Genomic DNA, 18,529 nt, shown 5'->3' with positions numbered 1-18,529 from the left:
GCGTAGAAGGATGAGAGGACACATTGAAACTTACAGGATAGCGAACGTCCTGGATAGAGTGGATGTGGTGAGGATATTTCCACTAGTGGGACAGTCTAGGACCAGAGGTCACAGCCACGGAATAAAAGGACGTACCTTCAGAAAGGAGATGAGGAGGAATTTCTTCAGTCAAGGTGTGGTGAATATATGGAATTCATGGCCACAGATGGCTGTGGAGGCCAAGTCATTGGGTATTTTAAAAACGGAAAGTGACAGGTTCTTGATTATTAAGGGTCAAAGATTATGGAGAGAAGGGAGGAGATTGGGGTTGAGAAGGAAAGATAGATCAGCCATGATCGACTGGCAGAGAAGACGATGGGCCGAATGGCCTAATCCAGCTCCTATGACCTGTGAACATGAACTAGAGGGATCTCCCTGTGGCTCAGCACTTCAACTCCCCCTCCCATTCCAAACCCGACCTCGCTGTCCTGGGCCTCCTCCATTGCCAGAGTGAGCACCGCCAGAAACTGGAGGAGCAGCACCTCATATTCCGCATGGGCAGTCTGCACCCTAGCGGCATAAACATTGACTTCTCCAATTTCCGGTAGCCCTTGCTGTCTCCTCCCCTTCTGAGCTCTCCCTCAGCCCTCTGGCTCCTCCTCTTCATTTCTTCTTCCCGCCCCCCCCCCCCCCACCCTGCATCAGTCTGAAGAAGGGTTTTGGTCCGAAGCGTTGCCTATTTCCTTCCCTCCATAGATGCTGCCACACCCGCTGAGTTTCTCCAAGTCAAGTCAAGTCAAGTTTTTTTGTCACATACACATACGAGATGTGCAGTGAAATGAAAGTGGCAATGCTCGTGGACTTTTGTGCAAAAAGACAAACAACCAAACAAACTATAAACACAATCATAACACACATATACCTTTACATAATAAATAATAGAAGGAAAAACGTTCAGTAGAGTTAGTCCCTGGTGAGATAGGCGTTTACAGTCCGAATGGCCTCTGGGAAGAAACTCCTTCTCAACCTCTCTGTTCTCACCGCATGGCAACGGAGGCGTTTGCCTGACTGTAGCAGCTGGAACAGTCCGTTGCAAGGGGTGGAAGGGGTCTCTCATGATATTGCTGGAGTTGCACCTCCTGATGTATAGTTCCTGCAGGGGGGCAAGTGAAGTTCCCATAGTGCGTTTGGCCGAACGCACTACTCTCTGCAGAGCCTTCTTGTCCTTGGCAGAGCAATTCCCAAACCAGATGGTAATGTTCCCGGACAAGATGCTTTCCACCGCCACTGCGTAGAAGCACTGGAGGATCCTCGGAGACACTCTGAATTTCCTCAATTGCCTGAGGTGGTAAAGGCGCTGCCTTGCCTTACCAGCAATTTTGTCTAACTAGAGGGTTGAACTGTTGAATACTTTATTCTCACATGTGACAAGTCACAGTGAAATTCTTTACCCAAGGTATGCAAATAGTTGCCACATAAAGGACACTTACAAAGTACCCCCTTGCCAGTTACCCCTTTGTTCTGCCCCCCTTCTCCCTCCCTAACGGCGTTCCCCCCACGCCGGGTCCTCCATTGTTATGTCCCCCGGCAGCGGCGTCCTCCCTTCCCCGTGTCCGTCCTCATCCGTTGGTTGGCGCCATCATCGACCAACACATTGACCGCTCCGCTATTGCTGCCGGGTTCTCTCCAGACGCCTCTGTGGTGCCGACCCAGGCCCTGTATGCGGTTAGTATAGGTTTAGGTTTATTGCTGTCACGTGTAACAATGATATTATATTGTATAATTGTATGGTGAGAAGCTGTGTTTTTTACATGCTATCCAATCAACATATAATTTTGGACGTTAACACAATCAAGGCAAACAGTACAATCGGTAGAGCAAAGGGGAAGATACAGAATGCAGAATATAGTTCTCAGCATTGTAGTGCAACAGTTCCAGAGACAAAGTCCAATGTCCGCAATGGGGTAGAGGTGAATCGGACAGTACCCCAGCCTAGTGGAATTCTCTGCCTCAGAGGGCGGTGGAGGCAGGGTTCTGTGGATGCTTTCAAGAGAGAGCTGGATAGGGCTGGATAGCGGAGTTAGGGTATATGGGGAAAAGGCAGGAATGGGGTACTGATTGGGGATGATCAGTCATGATCACATTGAATGGCAGTGCTGGCTTGCAGGGCCGAATGGCCTACTCCTGCACCTATTGTCTATTGTCTATTATGGAAGGACCGTTCAGAAGCCTGATAACAGAGGGGAAGAAGCTGTTCCTGAGTCTGGCAGTGTGCGCTTTCAAGCTCCTGTACCTTCTGCCAGACAGGAGCAGGGAGAAGAAGGAATGACCAGAGTGGGGCAAGTCTTTGATGATGTTGGCTGCTTTATGAAACAGAGTGGATGTGTAGACTATATGGAAGAGTATGGAGTGTATACAAGGGTGTGAGTAGGTGGAGTGTGAATTGTGTGGGAAGATGGCAGAGAGGAAAAAGACCAGCCATAACTCCCTCATGGAATGTGGTATAGACGTGCTCTGGTTTCTGGTCCAATGTCGATGTACATTTTAGTTTAGAGATACAGCATGGAAATAGGCCCTCAGGCTCACAGGCTCCACACCAACTATCGATCTCCCGTTCACACTAGTGCCTTATCCCGATTACTCATCCACTCCGTACACACTAGGGGCAACGTACAGAGGGGCAATTAACCTACAAACCCTTATGCCTTTGGGACGTGGGAGGAAACTGGAGCACCCAGAGGAAACCCACGCGGGTCACAGGGGGAACGTGCACACAGCACGCAAGGTCAGGATCGAAACCATGTCTCTGGCGCCGTGAGGCTTGTCTGCTTGATGAATTATTTAACCCTTTCATCATTTCTACTGCCCGATGTGAGATGACTTCAGAAATTGCCTGCTCTACTCCTGCACCCACGGATTGCCCTGTTTACTAATTTGCTCGGCTCTGGTGACATTTACTGTGATCAAGATGAATTGCCAGCAGAAGCAGACAGGGCTGCGTAATGAAAGACTTATCAACATGTAAAAAAACTGATGAATAGTTTCAGTTCTCCTAGACTGCACTGCCCCAGGTTATTCTGCTACAGTATATCCTCATCGCAGACCAGCCCAGAGAGAACAGGACCTCTTTGCCTTCCCAGAACTCCAACGGTAAATAATGCCCCTGTCCCACTTAGGAAACCTGAACGGAAACCTCTGGAGACTTTGCGCCCCACCCAAGGTTTCCGTGCGGTTCCTGGAGGTTGCAGGTGGTTGCTGGAGGTTGCAGGTAGTGGAAGCAGGTAGGGAGACTGACAAAAACCTCCGGGAACCTCTGGGAACCGCTCGGAAACCTTGGGTGGGGTGCAAAGTCTCCATAGGTTTCCGTTCAGGTTTCCCAAGTGGGACAGGGGCCTAATGGTTTATTTAGTTTGGTTTAATTTCGTTTTGAGATGCTGCACGGAAACGGCCCTTCGGCCCATCGAGTCCACGCCAACCAGTGGCTTAATAGACAACAGACAATAGGTGCAGGAGTAGGCCATTCGGCCCTTCGAGCCAGCAATGTAATCATGACTGATCATCCCCAATAGGTGCATATCCCCTGTAGGCCATTCAGAGCCCTTCGAGCCAGCAATGAACCGGATCACCGCCCTCTGAGACATCATCCACAGACTCCCAATCAGTTACCTCCGTTTAAATAGCCTTCTTAAACGGTGCCCCCCCCGGATATCCCTGTTTCCTGTCTCTAGCGTGGCCCAAACCCTTAATAATCTTTATATGTTTCAATAAGATCCCCTCTCATCCTACTAAATTCCAGAGTGTACAAGCCCAGCCGCTCCATTCTCTCAGCATATGACAGTCCCGCCATCTTCTTCCATACATTAACATTATCGAATACACACGTTAGGGAGACAATTTACAACCTTACTCCAAGCCAAGATTCGGAAAAAAAACCTGTACGTCTTTGGAGCAAACTCCGTGGGAGGAAGCAGAAGATCTCATTGTCAGTGTACAGTACAGAGACAACGAAATGCATTTAGCATCTCCCTTGAAGAGCGACATAGCAAACGATTTGAAAAAACCCATGCGGGGGGGGGGGGGGTCAGGGGGGGGGAGACCGAGGTACGTTGCAAAGTCCGTACAGCCGCCAAGCGCCCACCTGCTAGTCAACGGGATCGAAGCGCCTCCCGGGGTCTCCTGGCACTTGGCAAGCGCTGTCCGCAGACAGCGCACTTGGCCACCACTCCGAGCGTGGAACCCGGACCAATTTTCACCACCCTCTGCAATGTAGTCTAAAGTTGCCATACCCTGTGTTTGTACACTGTGCAATGGCTCGATTGTAATCACGTACATTCTTCCCGCTGACTGGGTAACCGACAGAAGATAAAGGATGTTGTTGTACCTCGGTACACATGACAGTAAACTAAACTGAGGTAAACCTGATGGCATAGTTGAAAGAAAACCTCTGGGACTAGATGTTGGATGACAACAGAAAGGCTCGCAGCTGAAATGTTCTTTCCTAGCGAGGGGAACTTGTGAAGTCTCAGTGCAGGAAATTCCTTTCACGCCTGATGACGTTCAGTGCATCAAGTACGCAAGCCACAATGTCAAACGTCGCAGTAGATGCGTTGTCACTGCACAGCTTGACCAGACGGGTCATCCCCGATGTTGTACCTTCTTCTCTAAGCTCTGGATCCCCAGAGGTGCTTTGCTGCCAACTCCCAGTCCGTCTGGTACAAGAAGAACCCTTCCACATCCTCTCTTTCATGGTTTTATCTTTTGGCTTTCCTGCTTCTCAGCTCACAATGAAAATCCCATTTCCACCACTGGTCGCCCCAGAGCTCCCGTGGCTCACGAACAGCAATGTTACTTTTTATTCTGTGTTCTTCTTTTGAACCCGTTTCATCTCTAATCCCTTCCCATCGCTCTCTTTTACTTCATCATTTGAGGCTTGAATTTCACCGCCTTCAAGGAGCAGCGGGTAGGGCGGCTGCCTCACAGCGCCGGAGACGAGGGTTCGATCCCAAGTACAGGTGCTGTCTGTGTGGAGTTTGCACATTCTCCCTGTGACCTGCGTGGGTTTTCTCCGAGATCTTCGGTTTCCTCCCACTCTCCAAAGACGCACAGATTTGTAGGTTCATTGGCTTGGTGAATGTCAAAATTGTCCCTAGTGGGTGTAGGATACTTCCAGTATAGTCCCTGGAGGACTCTTCGGGAGTGATGACTACAAGACAAGACTCCTTGTGTAGGGAAAGGAAGTGGAAGGAATATCCAATGAGCGTATGAGTGAAAGTTGAGGCCGGTCACCATGGTTATATATACCGACTATGGAACGATTCAATTCTTCTTCAGACTGGAAGGGCCCTGACCTGAAACGTTACCTATCCGTGTTCTCCAGCGATGCTACCTGACCTGCTGAGTTACTCCAGCACTCTGTGTCTTTCTGTGTAAACCAGCATCTGCGATTCTGGTGTCTGCATTGAAATTAGACGATAGACAATAGGTGCACGAGTAGGCCATTTGGCCCTTCGAGGCAGCACCGCCATTCAATGTGATCATGGCTGATCATCCCCAATCAGTACTCCATTCCTGCCTTCTCCCCATATCCCCTGACTCCGCTATCTTTAAGAGCCCTATCTAGCTCTTTCTTGAAAGTATCCAGAAAACCGGCCTCCACCGCACTCTGAGGCAGAGAATTTCACAACTCAGACTCACAACTCTCTGTGAGAAAAAGTGTTTCCTCGTCTCCGTTCTAAATGGCTTACCCCTTATTCTTAAACTGTGGCTGCTGGATTTGACTCCCCCAACATCAGGAACATGTTTCCTGCCTCTAGCATGTCCAAACCCTTAACAATCTTATATGTTTCAATAAGATCCCCCTCTCACCCTTCTAAACTCCAGAGTGTACAAGCCCAGCTGCTCCATCCTCCCAGCATATGACATCCCAGGAATTAAACTTGTAAACCTACGCTGCACTCCCTCAATAGCAAGAATGTCCTTCCTCAAATTAGGGGACCAAAACTACACACAATACTCCAGGTGTGGTCTCACTAGGGCTCTGTACAAGTTCTTACTGGCTGTAGGTTAACAGACAGACGGGCTGAGGGAGGGGGGGGGGGGGGGGGGTGCATTGCAGGAGGGAGTGTGGGGAAGAGAGATGGGAAGGGGTTAGGCTGGGGGATAGGTTGGAAGAAGGAGGGGGCGGAGGAGCGTTCGTGTACATACATGTCCATGCAGCAAATCTTTTTTTTAATCAAAAATAAACGTAATCAATTATTGCAATAATATTATACAATACAAAATAATATCAAACAAACCCACCACCATAATGCAAAAGCACCCAATTATCTAAACAGGTGAAGAAGGAGCGTCTCGAACCAAAAATTCACCTGTTCCTTCGCTCCATAGATGCTGCCTCACCCGCTGAGTTTCTCCAGCATTTATATCTACCTTCAATTTTTCCAGCATCTGCAATTCTTTCTTAGATATTTATCTGAACAAATATTCCTAAATGTTACACTCCTAAACAACGATGTTACGATCCTTGTCACGGATGCATTCAACCCCCCGCGGTGCCCAGCGGTGCCGGAAATCCTCCAGGGTGCCCGTGGGCAGCGTGTAGTCCCTCTCTAACACCACCCAGGTGCAGATGTAACCCTGGGAAAAGGGCACAGAGCCCCTTGCTCTGTCTGACCTATGTCAGAGCTGTGGGTATAATCACACAGTGACATCTTCTGCTCTTCACTGCAGTAGAAGTAGGTCAGGCCCGGCCCCAATCAGCTAAAGAAGCTGATGCTGGTGACGGCTCTTGAGTTTAATCCGCTCAGCATGAACCTTCGGAAATGTTGTAGTCAGCAGGGCAGTACTCTGCATATCGCCAACTTGGACAATTTAACATTTTTATCAACCCGATTAAACAATTAACCTACAAACCTGTAGGTCTTTGTAGTGTGGGAAGCGGTGGAGCGAAGGAACACCGCCGAAGATCTCGGAGAAAACCCACGCACATCACGAGGAGAACGTACAAACTCAATACAGACAACACCCGGAGTCGGGATCGAACCCGGTCTCTGGCGCTGCATTTTACTGTAAGGCAGCAACTCTACCACTGTGCCACCGTGACTGCATGAGTGTCACAAGAGAGGTGGATCTGAATTTATAAGGTCATAAGTGTTAGGAGATGAATTAGGCCATTCGGCCCATCAAGTCCACTCCGTCACTCAATCATGGCTGATCTATCTCTCCTTACTAACCCCATTCTCCCGCCCTCTCCCCGTAACCTCTGACATCCGTACTAATCTTCAAATCCAGTGTTAAAACACATTTGTACTCCCTGGCTTTTGACCATGCCTGAGGCTTTGCTTCTGTTTGTGGTGTTTTTGATGTTTCTTTATTTTACATGTCTTTTCCTACTATTTCTTTTGATTGTTATTTTTGGTGTGTATTAACTTTTTTGCCAATGATTAGTGATGTACAGCACTTTGTTGCAGCTATGTTTGTTTTTAAAGTGCTCTATAAATAAAATTATTATTATTATTATTAATCAAAAATTTGAAACCAGTTGTGATAAAATCAGGGCGTTTTAGAATCTGATTTCAAAGACCGCCTCAGAGAATAGAGTGGCACGGTGGAACAGCGGTGGAGCTGCTGCCTTACAGCGCCAGAGACTCGGGTTCGATCCTGACTATTTATACAGGTTTTGTCTGTACGTTCTGCCCGTGACCTGATTGGGTTTTCTCTGGGATCTCCGGCTTCCTCCCACGCTCCAAAGACATGCAGGTTTGTAGGTTAATTGGCTTGTAACTTGTCCCTATATGTGTAGGATGGTGCTAGTGTGCGGGGATCGCTGGTCGGCGTGGATTCGGTGAGCCGAGGGGCCTGGTTCCGCGCTGTATCTCCAAACTAAAAACTAAGCTAAACACAGCTGAATAAACGCTCCCATGAGCGAGTCTTTTTTTTCGAAATAGAAACAGCTTCCCTCAACGCTAAATAAACTACTCCTGATACTAATCACCTCAATTGGATCGAGTATCGCAAACAGTAAATGAACACAGCATTAGGGAGTGTTTTGCAGCAGAGAGAACTAGGAGTGCAAGCACATAATTCTGTGTAAGTGGCATCGCAGATAGACATGGAGGTGAAGCAGGCTTTTGGCTTATTGGCCATCAACAGACAGGGAACTAAGTATTGAAGATGGGACATTATTTAACAGGTGATTGGGAGGGGGGGGGGATGATTTCAACGGCAAGTGGTTGGACAAAGGCCAGAGGTGAAAGGACAAAAGGCTGTGGGATCAGGATTAGGAGATTAGCACAGCAGCGCTTGGATCGTCAAGTCAAGTCAATTTTATTTCAATAGCACATTTAAAAAACAACTCTCGTTGACCAAAGTGCTTTACATTGGTGGAGACACTAACGTTATACAACATTATTTAATAGATTAAGTACATACATAAATACATACATATAGCTCTCACTCAGAGGACGTCAAGAAAGGCTTGAGAGTAAAGATGAGTTTTAAGTCTCGACTTAAAGGAGTCGATGGAGGGGGCAGTACTGATGGGAAGATGGATGCTGTTCCACAGTCTAGGAGCTGCAACCGCAAAGGTGCGGTCGCCCCTGAGCTTATGTCTAGACCGCGGGATGTTCAGTAACCCCACGTCGGCCGATCTGAGGGACCTGGAGGTGGTGTGGTGGGTAAGCAGACCTTTGATGTAGGTGGGGGCAAGCCCGTTAAGGGCTTTGTAAACATAAAGAAGGATCTTGACATTTATTTGGAACCGCATAGGGATACCATATTGCCGCGTTCAATCCCGACTACGGGTGCTGTCTGTACGGAGTTTGTACGTTCTCCCCGTGACCTGCGTAGGTTTTCTCCAAGATCCGGTCCCATATCCATCGAAGCATTTCCTATCCATGTACATGTCCAAGTTTGATCCAAATCCTGCTGTCTGTGTGGAGTTTGCACGTTCTCCCTGTGACCTCGTGGGCTTCCTCCCCCTGCTCCTGTTTTCTCCCAGATTCCTGTTAAATCTTTTCCCCTTCACCTTAAACCTATGTCCTCTGGTCCTCGATTCACCTACTGTGAGCAAGGGACTCTGTGCATCATGATCTTATACACGGCTATAAGATTGTCCTTCATCCTCCTGCGCTCCAAGGAATAAAGTCTCAGCCTACTCAACTTCTCCCTATAGCTCAGACCCGCTGGTCCTGGCAACATCCTCATAAATCAAATGATTTGCTTTATAAGGAAAGGATCTAACTGAAAATGACACAATGTGCTGGAGTAACTCAACGGGTCAGGCAGCATCTCTGGAGAACATGGATAAGTGACGTTTCACAATGGGACTCTTCCTCAGACTGTTTGTGAGGGGGGCGAGTTGGGGAATGAAAGCCAGCCTTTTTCCTTATCTCTACAGTTATTCTGAAGAAGGGTCCCAACCCTTCTAACAAGATATGCTGTCTGACTCTGTGAGTTACTCCAGCACTTTGTGTCTTATTGTGCAAAGCATCATCTGCAGTTCCTTGTGTCTCCAAAGCTGACCAGGTGGAATCTGTCAACCATTCTACATTTCTTTGAACATCTTCTGCTTTGAACTGTCTTTTTCACACCTCACCCTTCCATATCTCTTATCACTCTTTCCCCTGACTCTCAGTCTGAAGAATGGTCTTGACCCGAAGCGTCACCCATTCCTTCTCTCCACAGATGCTGCCTGAGTAACTCCAGCATTTAGTGTCTATCTTCGGTGTAAACCAGCATCTGCAGTTCCTTCCTACCCATTATTAACAAGTCATGTAACTTAGCATCCAGAAGATAGGGGAGGTGGAGTGGAATCTGGGCCCAACACAGGCAAATGGGACTAGCAGTTATAAAACCTAGTTAGCATGGACGGGTTGGGTCGAAGGGCCTGTCTCCACGCTGTATGACTGACTAGCGACTGCACTGATCCAACCATTGTTTTATAATGTGCATCCAGTTAATTGTGGACAATTCTCAAATGCCATGTAAGAGAAACTTCTTACCATGAAAGCAAATCAGCTTCATGCTGAACTGTTGCAGGGAACAGCAGAGACTAACAGAAAATGATTGATTTTGAGTCGAGCAGTTGCTCTCAGCTGCAAAATAGAGATCTTGCTGAATGCCTAGACTGGCTTATGAGAGAAACAATTATAAGTGCGAGAAGCAGAATTAGGCCATTCGGCCCATCGAATCTACTCCGCCATTCAATCGTGGCTGATCTATCTCTCCCTCCTAACCCAATTCTCCTGCCTTCTCCCCATAACCCCTGACACCCGTACTAATCAAGAATCTATCGAACTCTGCCTTAAAAAGTATCCATTTTCTTGTCCTCCACAGCCTTCTGTGGCAAAGAATTCCACAGATTCACAATCTATTCCTCAGATAGAAGGGGCTCGACCCGAAACATCTCCCATTCCTTCTCTCCGGAGACACTACCTGTCCCGCTGAGTTACTCCAGCTTTTTGCATCTATCTTCGGTTTAAACCAGCATCTGCAGTTCCTACATACACAATTCTAATGTGCTGATTCCTGTCTGATTAGGAACCCATGGCTTTGTAGCTTCAAGTCTGTGCTAGTCCCACTCTTGGGATGACATTTTCCTCTCTCTCTGCCTGGATAGGAATAGCATTGTACAAATTAACAGCCGCATAGCCCCCGGCATCTGATTTCGATTCCGTGACTCGTGTCGTTCAAAGGCTTTGCTAACAGCCCTGTTAATAGAAATGTATTACTACCTAGAACAGAGCTGTCATTGAAGGTACGTACTACAGTGAAAATAACATCAGCATTTCATCTCAAAACTATTCATTAACTGCCGGAGTTAATCAGCTGGAAAAAAAAGATAAATAACAATTTAATTAAAATAAATGCAGGAATGCCTTAATCATCAAATCTTATTAGCTGAACCTTCGGTAACTCCCAATTAGTGGTAATAGACTATTTTATGTTGCATTACTGAAAGATCGTTACGCTGAACACTTTCCGCTCAGTCCGCCTGTACTTACCTGATCTCCCGGTTGCCAAACACTTTAATTCTCCTTCCCATGGCCACACTGACCTTTCTGCCCTGGGCCTCCTCCATTATCAGAGTGAGGCCAAATGCAAATTGGAGGAACAGCATCTCATACTTCGCTTGGGCAGCTTACAACCCAGGGGCATGAGTATTGATTTCCCTAACTTCAAGTAACCCGAAGCGTGGCCTTACATCACCCGGCGCGGCGTAAATGGCCGCGGGACAATTGTTATCGCCTGCCGGGGGCTCTGACTTTGACTCTTACATCGGGGGGAGAGGGAAGTGCAGGGGAGAGATACGTTTTTTTTGCCTTCCATCACAGCGAGGTGGAGATGCGCTGTGATGGATGTCTGTGTAAGTTGTGTTGTGTCTTGGGTCTTTTTTTTCTTGTATGTATGACTGCAGAAACAACATTTCACTTGAGCCTCTATGAGGTTCAAGTGACAAACAAATTGTATTGTATTGTATTGTATTGTATCCCTTCTCTCCATCCCTCCCCCACCAAAGTCATACCAACTTCAAAGACATCTTGTTGAGTCTCATTGTCTGTAACTTGTTTTCACCGTGCACAAAACTAACAATGGCCTCTTTCCTTTATCATCATTACTTTTTTTGCATATCTTTCATTCCCTTGTTCTATATCTCAAGTTCAAGTGAGTTTATTGTCATGTATCCCTTATAGGACAATGAAATTCTTGCTTTGCTTCAGCACAACAGAACATAGTAGGCATTGACTACAAAACAGATCAGTGTGTCCATGTACCATTATATAAATATATACACACATGAATAAATAAACTGATCAAGTGCAAATAACAGATAATGGGCTATTAATGTTCAGAGTTTTGTCCGAGCCATGTTTAATAGCCTGATGGCTGTGGGGGAGTAGCTATTCCTGAACCTGGTTGTTGCAGTCTTCAGGCTCCTGTACCTTCTACCTGAAGGTAGCAGGGAGATGAGTGTGTGGCCAGGATGGTGTGGGTCCTTGATGATACTGCCAGCTTTTTTGAGGCAGCGACTGGGATAGATCCCCTCGATGGAAGGGAGGTCAGAGCCGATGATGGACTGGGCAGTGTTTACTACTCTTTGTAGTCTCTTCCTCTCCAGGATGCTCTCTACATCACCGTCTATATCTCTCGTTTCCCTCTCCCTTGACTCTCAGTCTGAAGAGGGGTCACGACCCGAAACGTCACCTGTTCCTTTTCTCCAGAGATGCTGCCTGTCCCGCTGAGTTAGTCCAGCTTTTTGATTCTTATCTTCAGTTTAAACCACACCATCCCGTCACACGGAGTTACTTCAGCATTTTGTGTCTATCTTTTTGCGTCTATCCACAAGGGGGTATCACAGCCAGGAGGGGCCAAGTGGCCTCAGTCTGTGCCAGAACAATCGGGTGGGTGTATGTATCCAAGCGGTTTAACATTAAAGGCAGACACACAGTGCTGGAGTAAATCAGCAGGTCAGGCAGCATCTCTGGAGAAGACCTACACAAAGTGCTGGAGTAACTCAGCGGGTCAGGCAGCATCTCTGGGGAAAAATGTGGGTGACATTTTGGCTCGGGACCCATCTTTAGACTGAAAGTAGGGGGTGAGGAAGGTCGGGGGTGGGGTAGGAGGAGAAGAATAGGAGGCTAGAAAAGATCAAGGCCAGCCACAAGAGATCAGACAGGACGTGTCTGGTAGGTCCATTGTTGGCTGGAGAAGGTGTGACCTCAAGAAACAATGTGGAGAACATTGGGCAATGTTCTTGGAGAACGTCAGGTGGCCCGCTGGCACAGCGGTACAGTTCCTGCCTTACAGCGCCAGAGACCCAGGTTCGATTCTGCCTAATGGGTGCTGTCTGTGGGGAGTTTGCACGTTCTCCCCGCGGCCACGTGGGCTTTTTCTGGGCGCTCCGGTTTCCTCCCTCACTCCAAGGACGTACGGGTCTGTCAGTTAATTGGCTTTCTGCAAATTGTCGCTAGTGTGTGTAGTGTACGGAGTGATCGCTGGTCAGCATGGACCCGGTGGGCCGAAGGGCCTGTTTCCACGCTGTATCTCTAAAGTCTACAGTAAAACCGTGGAACTGGTAAAAACAATGCGGGAATGTTGAAAGGGGGTAAGGAGGGAGGGGAGGAGACTATGAGGGGGAGTATGTTCAGGAAGGTACTGCAGATGCTGGTTTAAACTGAAGATAAGAATCAAAAAGCTGGACTAACTCAGCGGGACAGTCAGCATCTCTGGAGAGAAGGAATGGGTGACATTTTTTTGGGTCGAGACCCTGCTTCGGACTGAGAGATAGAGTTGCTTCAGATTACTAGTGACTAGTGGGGTACCGCAAGGCTCAGTGCTGGGACCTCAGCTATTTACAATATATATTAATCATCTGGATGAGGGAATTGAATGCAACATCTCCAAGTTTGCGGATGACACGAAGCTGGGGGGGGGGGGCAGTGTTAGCTGGGAGGAGGATGCTAGGAGGCTACATGGTGAATTGGATAGGTTGGGTGAGTGGGCAAATGCATGGCAGATGCAGTATAATGTGGATAAATGTGAGGTTATCCACTTTGGTGGCAAAAACAGGAAAGTAGACTATTATCTGAATGGTGGCCGATTAGGAAAAGGGGAGATGCAACGAGACCTGGGTGTCATGGTACACCAGTCATTGAAAGTAGGAATGCAGGTGCAGCAGGCAGTGAAGAAAGCAAATGATATGTTAGCATTCATAGCAAAAGGATTTGAGTATAAGAGCAGGGAGGTTCTATTGCAGTTGTACAGGGTCTTGGTGAGACCACACCTGGAGTATTGCGTACAGTTTTGGTCACCTAATCTGAGGAAAGACATTCTTGCCATAGAGAGAATTACAAAATTCTTAAGGGGTTGGACAGGCTAGATGCAGGAAGATTATTCCCGATGTTGGGGGAAGTCCAGAACTAGGGGTCACAGCTTAAGGATAAGAGGGAAATCTTTTAGGACCGAGATGAGAAAATCATTTTTTACACAGAGAGTGGTGAATCTGTGGAATTCTCTGCCACAGAAGTTAGTTGAGGCCAGTTCATTGGCTATATTTAAGAGGGAGTTAGATGTGGCCCTTGTGGCCAAAGGGGTCAGATGGTATGGAGAGAAGGCAGGGATGGGATACTGAGTTGGATGATCAGCCATGATCATATTGAATGGCGGTGCAGGCTCGAAGGGCCGAATGGCCTACTCCAGCACCTATTTTCTATGTTTCTATTAGAGCATTCAGTGTACATTTCTGTCTTTCAGCCTGAAAAACCGATTGTGAGATTCGAGAGCAAAGCCGTGAATGGAGGCCCGACTTGAGCGGTTCTCTGGCCATCGCACGAAAACGTGGACCTCACACAGAGACGGGCATCTTTCTCAAACGGCCTTTGTCGCATTCGAATGTTTCACTTTCCGGACACAGAGGCAGCCTGCGGTGACTCATGGAACTCCGAATGCCCACAGGAGGCAAAGTCCAGCGGGGGCTGCCCCTCATTGACACACGACCGAGTACTTCGCGGGCGAGGAAGAATCTGTATCATCCGAGCCCGCTCATCCCTAGAGACGATAGCTTGTCGCCGGTTAGGTTGCAGATAAAAGAGATTCTGCAAAATGTAACCTGAATTCCTGCAAAAAAAATGAAAAGAAGAAAATCCCAAACTATTTCTTGAAAGTTTTTAAACTTTTTGAAGAAAGAACTTGCATTTATTTATAGATAGACAAAAATGCTGGAGAAACTCAGCAGGCGAGGCAGCATCTATGGAGCAAAGCAAAAAGGCAACGTTTCGGGTCGAGATCCTTCTTCAGACTCGACATTTATTTTATGTAATCTCTCACAAGGTTACGAGCCCCATGTCTTCTCGGAATCTATTATGTACTTTTAAAGTGTAATTTTTTTTTTTCTCTCGAGAAATGCATGATTGAGTTGGGCCCACCAAGTCCGCAGGAAACAGCTGGAGAATTGGTCTGGATCCTTGGCGGGCTCCTATACTCCCCAGCTGAGCGGACACAGGGGGAGGTGGGTTTAATCCAAACGAAAGGACCTCCAGAGGTGCATCATTGACATCATGGAGGTGTCAGCCTCAATTAAACGCTTAAAGCTGTGAAGCCGAGTTTGGTCCCATGGGAGTGAGGTGAAGACACTAGTGATTCATTCCGTTGGAATCCTATTTCTTCATCGGTGGAGCCTGGATCACAATCTGTTCGAGCCACTCAGTGTGAAGAGTCCTATTTGAATGCACAACAAACATTTCCCTGCTATTGCATATCCAATAAATTAAAAGTCCCCCTTTTGGTTTTGAAGGTTTTCAGAGGTCTCGAAGCAATACAGTTAAACACACAACATGCTCACCTATAAACAAACGGTTAATGTTGTGCGGTGATTATACTGAAGGTAGACACAAAACGCTGGAGTCATAAGTCACAAGGTCAGTAGTGATAGGTAGAATAAGGCCATTCAGCCCATCACGTCTACTCTGCCATTCAATCATGGCTAATCTATCTCTCCCTCCTAACCCCACTCTCCTGCCTTCTCCCCATGACCTCTGACACCTGTACTAATCAAGAATCTATCTACAGTATCTCTGCCTTAACAATATCCACTGACTTGGCCTCTACAGCCTTCTGTGGCAAAGAATTCCACAGATTCGCCACCCTCCAACTAAAGAAATTTCTCCTCATCTCCTTCCTAAAAGAACGTCCTTTAATTCTGAGGCTATGACCTCAAGTCCTAGACTCTCCCACTAGTGGAAATATCCACATCCACTCTATCCAGGACTTTCACAATTCTGTATGTTTCAATGAGGTCCCTCCTCAACCTTCTAAACTCCAGCGAGTACAGACCCAGTGCAAACAAACGCTCATCATATGTAAACCCACTCATTCCTGGGATCATTCTTGTAAACCTCCTCTGGACCCTCTCCAGAGCGATCACATCCTTCCTCAGATATGGGGTAACAGGTAGCATTTCCGGAGAAAAGGAATAGGTTATGTTTCGGGTCAAGAACCTCCTTCAGACTGAGGGAAATTATACTCGTGATTTTAGGGACCAATCATCCTAAAGAAAATGATCAAATCTGTGATTTGATGTGGTGCTAAAATATCTCCCATTTTAACGAGCCTTGCTCTGTAAATCCAGCACTGGATAGTATCTATTAGATTTATAGAATGAACTGCAGATAAATCGCACCTTTGATCTCAGAATAGGGGGAAAAAAAGGCAATTGTTTCCGAACAGCTTTGCTGAGGGAAACCTGAACAGAAACCTCTGGAGACTTTGCGCCCCACCCAAGGTTTCCATGCGGTTCCCGGAGGTTGCCGGAGGTTGCAGGTAGTGGAAGCAGGTAGGGAGACTGACAAAAACCTCCGGGAACCGCACGGAAACCTTGGGTGGGGCGCAAAGTCTCCAGAGGTTTCCCTTCAGGTTTCCTAAGTGGGACAGAGGCATTAGACATTATTTTTTTCTTTCTCCTAACGTTTGCACCTGTGTGTTTCACTGTAAGGGTCGCAGTCATAGAGTGATACAGCATGGAAACAGGCCCTTCGGCCCAACTTCCCCACACTGGCCAAAATGTCCCAGCTACACTTGTCCCACCTGCCCGCGTATAGTCCGTATCCCTCCAAACCTGTGCGGTCAAACCAGTCAGATGCTGGCTGTACATACTCGCTGGGGATATTCCTTGAGAATATTTACACTGCCTGCCCCAGCTCTAGGTCAGTATCAAGGATACAAGGTTGCAAATCTCCACATTACGCACAGAAAATCAATGATCCTTGGCCTCAAAGAATGAATGAATCCTGATGAATCCATGGCTTTAGTTTGGTGGAAGTACAGGTTGCAAAATGAGGTCTGCTTAAGTACTATCAACAAAACCCCATCGCCCCCTCCAATCTGCAAGATGGCATCAGAGAGCAAGTTTACATTTTGGACATGACTTTTGCCAGCAAATAATAAACTGTTGGAGGAACTCCGGGGGCCGAGCAGCATCTAGGGAGGGAAAGGAATCGCTGACGTTTTGGGTCGCGCGCAACTTTGTCCAATTGGAATGTGATTGAAATCATTGTGTGTTGTTGCAATTCCCAGTCAAAAATAGTTTTGTATTTATGTTGCCGAGTAACACACAGCTGTAACGTGCTTCATCCCCAATGACAAAAGGTTTCATTCTAACTGCACTTTTGAAGACATTTTCTCTGTCGATGGGAAAATATAGTCGGATGAGACTGCTGTTGTTTCATCTTTCACGTGGCCTGGAATTGACACTGAAGGCTCAATTGATGATGACAAGTATGTAAGTCACGCTGAGGGATTGACATAGAGTAGAGGGCAGGTTCCTGGAAGCGTTGGCACATCCCACCAACATTTGGAAGGGAGATGCATTCCACTAGAGGTTCTGGAACTCTTGTAGATTAATTCCTTGTTTCGAAAACGGAGAAACTGGTTAATGAACCACCCGCACACTAACATTATCGGTGAAGTGTATCCCTTCCACTTGACAACCTCCTCATTCCCCGTGTGCAATAAAACATTGACTAAGCTGCTGTGTGGATCTTTATTGCAATAGAAGGGAATTTAAAACTGTGCAAAATAACATAAAAATGGTTGTTTTATGAACAATGGAATGGTTAGAGGTGCAGGAAAGCTGGGTTGTGTTCTTGGACGGCACGGTGGTGCAGCGGTAGAGTTGCTGCCTCACAGTACCAGACACCCGGGTTCGATCCTGACCATTGGTGCTGTCTGTACGGAGTTTGTACGTTCTCCCTGTGACCTGCGTGGGTTCACTCCGGGTACTCCGGTTTCCTCCCACACTCCAAAGACATACAGGTTTGTAGGTTTAATTGACTCCAGTAAAATTGTAAATTTTACTTCGGAGTCACGTGAGTGACTACGTGAAGAGCCCGCTCAGCACGCATGCGTGGCATTGCGTTCAGCAATGCAACAGCGGCCGCAGCGGGAGTCAGGCGCTCCCGCTGCAGTTTAAAAGTCGGACCGTCAGGTAAGTTACTCTGAGGTCGGCTTTTCTTTTGCAAGGAGAGCCTTCTGATTTGTTTTTCAGACATGAGTTCGATCAAGAAAAGGCTCTCGAAGAAATCTGTCCCCCGCTCGACTCCGACGGAGGAGCGTTCCGTCTGTGGGGGGCAGCATGCGGTAGGACCGCTTACCCGGCGCTCCGCCATCCCCGACACCGGGCCGAGCCCAGTCCCGCTAGCGCCTGAGCAGCGGACTGGTTGTATAGCCACCAGGAAGAGCATCCGGCCGGTGGTTTCCGACTTGTCGGACGGGGACGTCTCTCCACCCGTTCGGGGGAGAGACAGCCGCCTGAGCCGCATGGAGCAGCTCCTGGAGCAGGTGCTCCAGCGAGACTCGCTGCGTGAGGGGCGCTCTAGCAGGGGGAGTTCAGGCACTCCCTCCACAGCGCCTTGTGCACAGGCCATCGCTTCCCCCTCACCCGAGGGCAGCTTTGGCGACCAGGACTGGGCTGGTCAGGAAGAGGGGACGCTGGCTGAAGAAGTCGGGAGTATGCAAGGGGTGCAGGACCAGGAAGAGCTGCTGGGTGTGGTGGACC

The 18,529-nt window shown here is 47.8% G+C and overlaps 1 protein-coding gene across 1 annotated transcript in view; it reads left to right on the top strand.

The window, feature by feature from the left end:
- Positions 1–17,719, top strand: part of LOC129713217 (zinc finger matrin-type protein 4-like) — a 141,218-nt gene extending 123,499 nt beyond the window's left edge. The window contains exon 10 of the mRNA XM_055662141.1: positions 14,233–17,719. Coding sequence (XP_055518116.1) covers positions 14,233–14,251 — 19 coding nt within the window. The 3' untranslated portion in view covers positions 14,252–17,719. The remainder of the gene's footprint in view (positions 1–14,232) is intronic.
- Positions 17,720–18,529: the final 810 nt, after the last annotated feature.

The sequence above is a fragment of the Leucoraja erinacea genome, chromosome 35 (assembly GCF_028641065.1).
Source record: "Leucoraja erinacea ecotype New England chromosome 35, Leri_hhj_1, whole genome shotgun sequence".
Lineage (NCBI taxonomy): Eukaryota > Metazoa > Chordata > Chondrichthyes > Rajiformes > Rajidae > Leucoraja > Leucoraja erinaceus.
Note: the sequence above shows the minus strand (reverse complement) of the source record. Positions and strands in the feature narration are given on the sequence as shown.